At 35.8% G+C, this 6422-nt stretch overlaps 2 protein-coding genes across 2 annotated transcripts; both read left to right on the top strand.

Moving 5' to 3' along the window:
* Window positions 1-252: 252 nt before the first annotated feature.
* LOC106394921 (F-box protein PP2-B10-like) lies at window positions 253-2271 on the top strand. Its single transcript, XM_013835463.3, has 3 exons — window positions 253-956; window positions 1308-1426; window positions 1697-2271. The coding sequence occupies exons 1-3, from the start codon at window positions 639-641 to the stop codon at window positions 2136-2138; spliced, it is 879 nt and encodes a 292-aa protein (XP_013690917.1). The 5' UTR covers window positions 253-638; the 3' UTR covers window positions 2139-2271.
* A 2079-nt stretch (window positions 2272-4350) lies between these two features.
* On the top strand, window positions 4351-6023 carry LOC106428513 (putative F-box protein PP2-B6). Its single transcript, XM_013869274.2, has 4 exons — window positions 4351-4447; window positions 4556-4818; window positions 5055-5173; window positions 5298-6023. The coding sequence occupies exons 1-4, from the start codon at window positions 4351-4353 to the stop codon at window positions 5716-5718; spliced, it is 900 nt and encodes a 299-aa protein (XP_013724728.1). The 3' UTR covers window positions 5719-6023.
* The last annotated feature ends 399 nt before the right edge of the window (window positions 6024-6422 follow it).

Genomic DNA, 6422 nt, shown 5'->3' with positions numbered 1-6422 from the left:
CTAGTTGGATTATGATTTGTATTCTTTTCATTTATCTATGACGGTATAATTTTCTATATAAGGAACCTCTATGTTATGAATAAAAATAATTTTTTTTTTTATAACATATTCTTTACTTCTCTGGAATAACGAGTCAGACTATCCTAAAAATATTTATATACACATATTATTTTGTCCACCCGAGTTGACCTTTTGAAGTTTTGGTTTGTTTTAGTTAAGAATTTTCCCCAAACCAAATCCAAAACCAACCAATCCTGAGATTATATTATTGTGAAGAGAATCCAAAAACGAGGAGCGTCAATTAGACGCGCGCATTGATGCTTAGAAGCCCCCGTGATGAACGTTGAAAATAGCTGGGCCTAAAGACGAGCTTAACGATTTGAAAGAGTTTTACAAATTCTTATTGGGCTCTTGCTTCTCTTACCCCAAAGATGGATTGCCCAATATAGAAACGTTGTCGTTTCACGGATATCGTTACACGTCCCTACATGCAAAGAAGGAAGAATATTTTGAAATACCATTTTCATAATATATATCTGCGTGCCGACGACTTTTTTTAACGATGAACAAGTCAGATAAGTAATGTCTTTTAAGTCGTTGACCTCTCTCTCAATCTTCCAAATATAGACGATGCAGTGATGATGTCGGAGACTCACAGCGTTGAATCTAGCGGCGAAGGCGGAGGAGAGATTAATGTTTCGGATTGGTCGCCTTTCGACACCTTGACGGAGGATTGCATCTCCAACATAGTCTCCTTCACAAGTCCACGTGATGCGTGCGTCTTCGCCGCCGTGTCAAAATCCTTTGAATCTGCTGTTAAGTCAGATATCATATGGGAGAAGTTTCTGCCCCTACAGTATCCATCTATGATTCCTCCATCGCTAGCTTCCTCGTCCAAGATGGAGATCTATTTTTACTTATGCAACGATCCTGTTCTAATCGAAGATGGCAAAAAGGTATTTGATGGTAGGGGTCACCACCCCCCCCCCCCCTACTATTTTTATTTTTTTAAGTAACTCAGTTATTTTGATTAAATATATTTTAGTGAAAAAGTGTCCCCCCCCACTCCCTCCCCCATTTTTCTTAAAAAAAATTGTTCTCCCCATTAAAATCTTTCTAATCATCGTGTTTTTTTTCCTTTCCAACAAACGGCTATTCTATTAATCAAAAAAAAGGTGGTCTGGGTAACCAGACCGGAATATAACAACCAATAAAACATAGAGATCTATGAAAATAACGAGTATTCCTAGCTAAAAAATTAATAGTGGATTTTTCTGATGACTTGGCCTTTTCATGAAAATCAAAAGTGCATCTGGTTAAAGAACACAAGTGGGAAAAGGTGTATCATGTTATCCGCGGAGAGCCTATATATCAAATGGATAAATGATACTCATTGTTGGGATTGGATTACTAGTCCTGGATCTAGGTATTGTATTTCTATGATGATTTGATTTTTTTTTTGTTTACTTTTTGTAAAATATTTGTAATGTTATATTGAATTAGGAAATAGACTATTCTCCTAATCTATTTGACAGAAAATTTTAAATTATCGTTGAACAAAAAAAGAATTATTTGCCGCCACAACGGTCCAATCTGCTTTTTATTCTTAATGAAACGGAACTTAATTAGCCCATGTTTAGTCTATCTCGTCCATTTGACATCCCTATAATTAACCTTCTCCGTTTGTGATATGCAGGTTTGAAAGAGTTGCAAAGGTTAATGATGTATGTTGGTTTGAGATTCGTGGCACGATCAATACTCATGAACTATCTCCAAGAACTCATTACTCATCTTACATTGTGTTTAAAGAGGGTTTTACGGATCTGCCAATAGAAGCTAGAGTTGGAGTGGTTGGAAAACAAGCTTCTAAGAGATTCTTTTGCTTTGATGTGAGCACGGATGGGCAGTTCTTCAAGAGGGGAAGGCGGACGTGGTACTTTGAGAAACCAAAGGAGAGGGAAGATGGTTGGAGGGAGATAGAGCTCGGGAGATTCTTCAATAAAGGAGGATTGATGAAAAGTGATGAATTTGAGATGAGTGCTATTGCGACCGAGTTGCGCCATTGGAAGAGTGGTTTCATCCTTCAAGGAATTGAAATCCGTCCTGCGACAATCCAAAGGGCGAGAACAGTCGGTTGAATACAACCGGATCATGTTTGGCAATATTGACAATTTATTAAGCGATTGAGTGAAGATATAAAAAGAGTGTGCTTTTTTTAGAAACACAAAAAGAGTGTGTTGAATTGTGTTTGTTATAACCAGTGTTCTAAAATACGGTCTAGGTGCTCGCTTAGTCGGCGTTTAGGCTCTATACGGTAGCCTACCGTACTGTTTTTTTTTTAATGCGAATTTATATAATTCGGGCGAATAACAGCGTTTAGACGGACCTTATGCGGTGTACGCGGACGTCTAGGCGGATTTTAAGCATTAATATTCAAAAAAATAAACTATTATTATTATTATTTATATTATTTTTACTTATTTTATGTATTTATATGATTGTAGATATTAGTATAATTGTTGCAAAATGATTTTAAATTTATCATCTTTATATATCTAAAATGGCTTTAATTTTTATAATTTAAAACTATTTATATATGTTAAACTATATACTTATGCATAAAATTGGATTTAAAATATATTTATGTTCAGTTTTTTCAAAAATAATGTATATATTAATCTTATACTTATATTTCGTGTAAAAGTATATATCCGTATATACTTCGTTTAGACGTCCTTCTATACGGCTAGGCGCTATACAGTCATCTAACGCGTAATGAACGCCTAGAGTGTTTTAGAACACTGATTATAACGTATAATGTTTGGTTGAGTAAGAGTTAAGTTGGTGAGAACAACAAGTTTGCCGAATGTTAAGCTCCAACTTTGCTCATTATAGTGGAGGATGTGGGTAACCAGGCCGTTTCCTGGGGTGAAAGAGCGGTTTGATGTTTCAGATTATGCTTTCGTTTGAGTCTAAATGTCTAACCAATTTTAAAACTGTTATGTCATTTGTGGATTGTGTAATGTTTTCGAATTTGATTTAAAAAAAATCTTAATGTTGATCCTTGCTAGTTATTATATGTAAACCGGTTTTCTGCAATGGGAGAACAGTCCGATGATTCCGGTTATGCTTTGGTATTTGTCTTAGAATTATTCTTGGGTTCACCCCCTACCAACCAAAAATATTGTGCTATTTCATATTCGATATTTTTTTTAAAAAGTAAACAAAATATTGTCAAATTATATTATTTTTTTAAATTTAAAAGGTAAAAATAAATAAATAAAAAATAGTAGTAATTACAAAAAAAATATTTTTAACGTCTTCAGCAAAACATTAAACCCTAAATCCTAATCCCTAAACATTAAATCCTAAACCCTAAACCCTAAACCCTAAACTCTAGGATAAATCTTAAACTCTAAATCAAAATCACTTAACACTGAAACACTCAAGGGTTTAGGGTTTAAGATTTAGGGTTTAGGGTTTAGAGTTTTAGTGTTTAGTGTTTTTATTTAGAGTTTAGGATTTATCCAAGAGTTTAGAGTTTACCCAAGGGTTTAGAGTTTACCCAAGGGTTTAGGGTTTACCCAAGGGTTTAGGGTTTACCCAAGGGTTTAGGGTTTACCCAAGGGTTTAGGGTTTATGGATTAGGATTTAGGGTTTAGTGTTTTGCTGACGACGTTAAAAATATATTTTTTTTAATTCTTTTTTCTGTAAATACTATTTTTTTTTATTTTTTATTTTAAAAACATAATATAACTTGACAATATTTTGTTTTTTTTTTTAAAAGATATCGAATTTGAAATAATGAACTCTTATTGGTCGGTGAACTTAGAAGTTCACACCCAAAAATAACTCAATTAAAAACGTTGTTATATATATTGGGAAACAATCTTATATCATGATCATCTTTATATGCTTGTTTGTATGACTTGACTTTATCTTATGGTTTGTTACTCTACAATATTTCCAAAATCCAAAACCAACATTACCCGTCGTCGGATGTAGGATTATATTTTGGTGGAGGTAAATTTTATATAAGTTTAAAAATATAGCTAGAAAATAATATTTACTAAGAAAAAATAACTAAAATTTAAGTATATCAAACAAATTATGAAACTTTCATGGTGGCTCTTGCCCTCTCCTTGAGTAGTGTAGGTTCGCCACTGAGACTTGAGGAAGGAGAATAAACTTGCAAAGAAGGGTAGTGTAGTACATATGTGTGGACGACTTTAAACAAGTCTTTCTTTTTCTTAGTTTTCCCAACGGCAGAGACTCATCATATAAGACTTTGGACAAATTCTTTATAGTCTCAACTTCCAGATGAAGAAAGAATACAAGACAGACGCATCTATGGGCCAGACACAGGGCGTTGACTCTAAAGGCAAAGGCAAAGAGGTTTCCGGTTCGATGGTAGAGCCAAGGCACGGTGTTGACTCTAAAGGCAAGGGCAAATAAATTTTTGGTTCGTCGGCAGGGACAAAGCACGGCGTTGTCTCTAAAGGCAAAGGTAAAGAAGTATCAGGTTCGTTGATGGGACAAAACCAAAGCGTTGGAGAGATCATTACCGGGCCATCGCCTTTTGATGACTTGCCGGAAGATTGCATTTCAAACATAGTCGCTTTTACAAGTCCTAGAAACGCATGCGTCTCTAGTTCGGTTTCCAAAACCTTCGAATCTGCGGCCCGGTCAGATAGTGTATGGGAGAAGTTTCTTCCGTTGGATTATACTTCTCTGGCTCCTGCATCGAGAGCTTTCTCATCAAAGAGAGAGCTTTATTTCGCTCTTTGCGATCATTTTCTAATCGAAGATGGCAAAAAGGTTTGTCCCATCCATAGGTTTTGCACTTTGTTTATATGTTTTGCGCATAGTGATCCGTCTTTAGATTGATCATTCTTTTGTTATGTTAGAGAATTATGGGAACAAGGATTTGATTCTATCTGATAGTATCTAAGAATAGTTTGGTAATAAGTGAAGTTCAGATTTATGCAACTATTCAATATTTGCTCATTGTTTTGAGGTTTTTTTTTTTAATTTATTATTCTTGAAAATCAAAGAGCTTTTGGCTAGAGAAAGGGAGTGGGAAGAAGTGTGTGATGTTAGCTGCAAGAGCACTATGGATCACATGGGGATCAAGTCCTGAGTATTGGCAATGGATCTCAATGCCTGAATCTAGGTGAACATTTTTCCTTTACTAATTAAGTCACGTTATACAATTATATTATCGATAACATGTTAAGTATAAAACAAAACCCTTAACCTAAGATATGTAATGATTAGATAAATACACTTTGGTGCAGGTTTGAAGAAGTAGCTGAGCTTCGCAACGTATGTGCTTTTGGGATGGGTGGTACTATGAATACTCAAGTCCTGTCTCCGGGAAGTCACTACTCAGCTTACTTTGTATACAAGATAAGGAACCGACGTCATGGCTTCCGGGATCTGCCAATACAAGTTGGAGTTGGGTTCAAGGGACAAGATATGCCTAAAAATTTCATATGTTTTGATGTGTCTAACGATGTAAACAAACAGTGGCCAAGAAAGGAGCTAATGAAATCGGAGAAACGGGAAGATGGGTGGATAGAGGCAGAGATTGGAGATTTCTTTAATGAAGAAGGTTGTGATGAAATTGAAGTGAGTATTGTTGACATTACTTCAGGGAATTGGAAGTGCGGTGTGATCATTCAGGGAATTGAATTCCGGCAAAGGGATTGTCGGTAAACTGATACCGGTTTAGTGTGGTGGAAAACCGGTTTGATGTTTTGTTGTAATCTCTTTGGAAAAAGACTTGTGACATGATTTAAAGTTTGTGGATTGTGAGGTTTGTGATTTTTTTTTTATGTTCTTCATTCTCTTATGAAATCAATTCGATAAATGTTGTGAAACTAGAGAATGAAATCTATGTTTATAAAAGGAGCCATTTATATATAAGGAATTACACCGTCATAGGATAATGAAAAGACTAAAGAAAGGAAATACAAATATGGAAAGAATACAAATCATAATCTAATAAGAAAAATGCAAGATGCCGATTCTCTCTCTCACTCACTCTCTCTCTCTCTCTCTCCTCACGGCCGAGTCTCTCTCTCTAGCATCGGGCCGGTTATGGACATCCACAATATGATTTATAACACTTCCCCTTGGATGCCATAACCATACAGGGATTGTAATACGCTTTAGATGTTGCCTCATTAAAACTTTACCAAGAAAACCCAGTGGGACAAAATCATGGTGAAGGAAAAAGAGTACAACACGTATTACTCCCCCTGTTCTGAACAACTCGCGGCTGGCCTCATGAACAGCCAAGATCTCCGAATGGTTAGAAGATGTGGCCGCGATCGCCTGCTTCATGGAACGCCATGATATGGCCGTTCCACCATGTGTGAAAACATATCCTGTCTGTGATCGAGCATTGTGTGGACCTG

This window comes from Brassica napus, chromosome C2 (genome assembly GCF_020379485.1).
Source record: "Brassica napus cultivar Da-Ae chromosome C2, Da-Ae, whole genome shotgun sequence".
In the NCBI taxonomy this organism is placed as follows: Eukaryota; Viridiplantae; Streptophyta; class Magnoliopsida; order Brassicales; family Brassicaceae; genus Brassica; species Brassica napus.
This window is presented reverse-complemented; position numbering and strand designations above follow the sequence as displayed.

Coding starts and splice junctions, on each gene's coding strand:
- LOC106394921 (XM_013835463.3), top strand. CDS start 639: ATGATGTCGGAGACTCACAGCGTTGAATCTAGCGGCGAAGGCGGAGGA. Junction 957..1,307: donor TAATCGAAGATGGCAAAAAG/GTATTTGATGGT, acceptor GAAAATCAAAAG/TGCATCTGGTTAAAGAACAC. Junction 1,427..1,696: donor ATTACTAGTCCTGGATCTAG/GTATTGTATTTC, acceptor TGTGATATGCAG/GTTTGAAAGAGTTGCAAAGG.
- LOC106428513 (XM_013869274.2), top strand. CDS start 4,351: ATGGGCCAGACACAGGGCGTTGACTCTAAAGGCAAAGGCAAAGAGGTT. Junction 4,448..4,555: donor TGTTGACTCTAAAGGCAAGG/GCAAATAAATTT, acceptor AAAGCGTTGGAG/AGATCATTACCGGGCCATCG. Junction 4,819..5,054: donor TAATCGAAGATGGCAAAAAG/GTTTGTCCCATC, acceptor TGAAAATCAAAG/AGCTTTTGGCTAGAGAAAGG.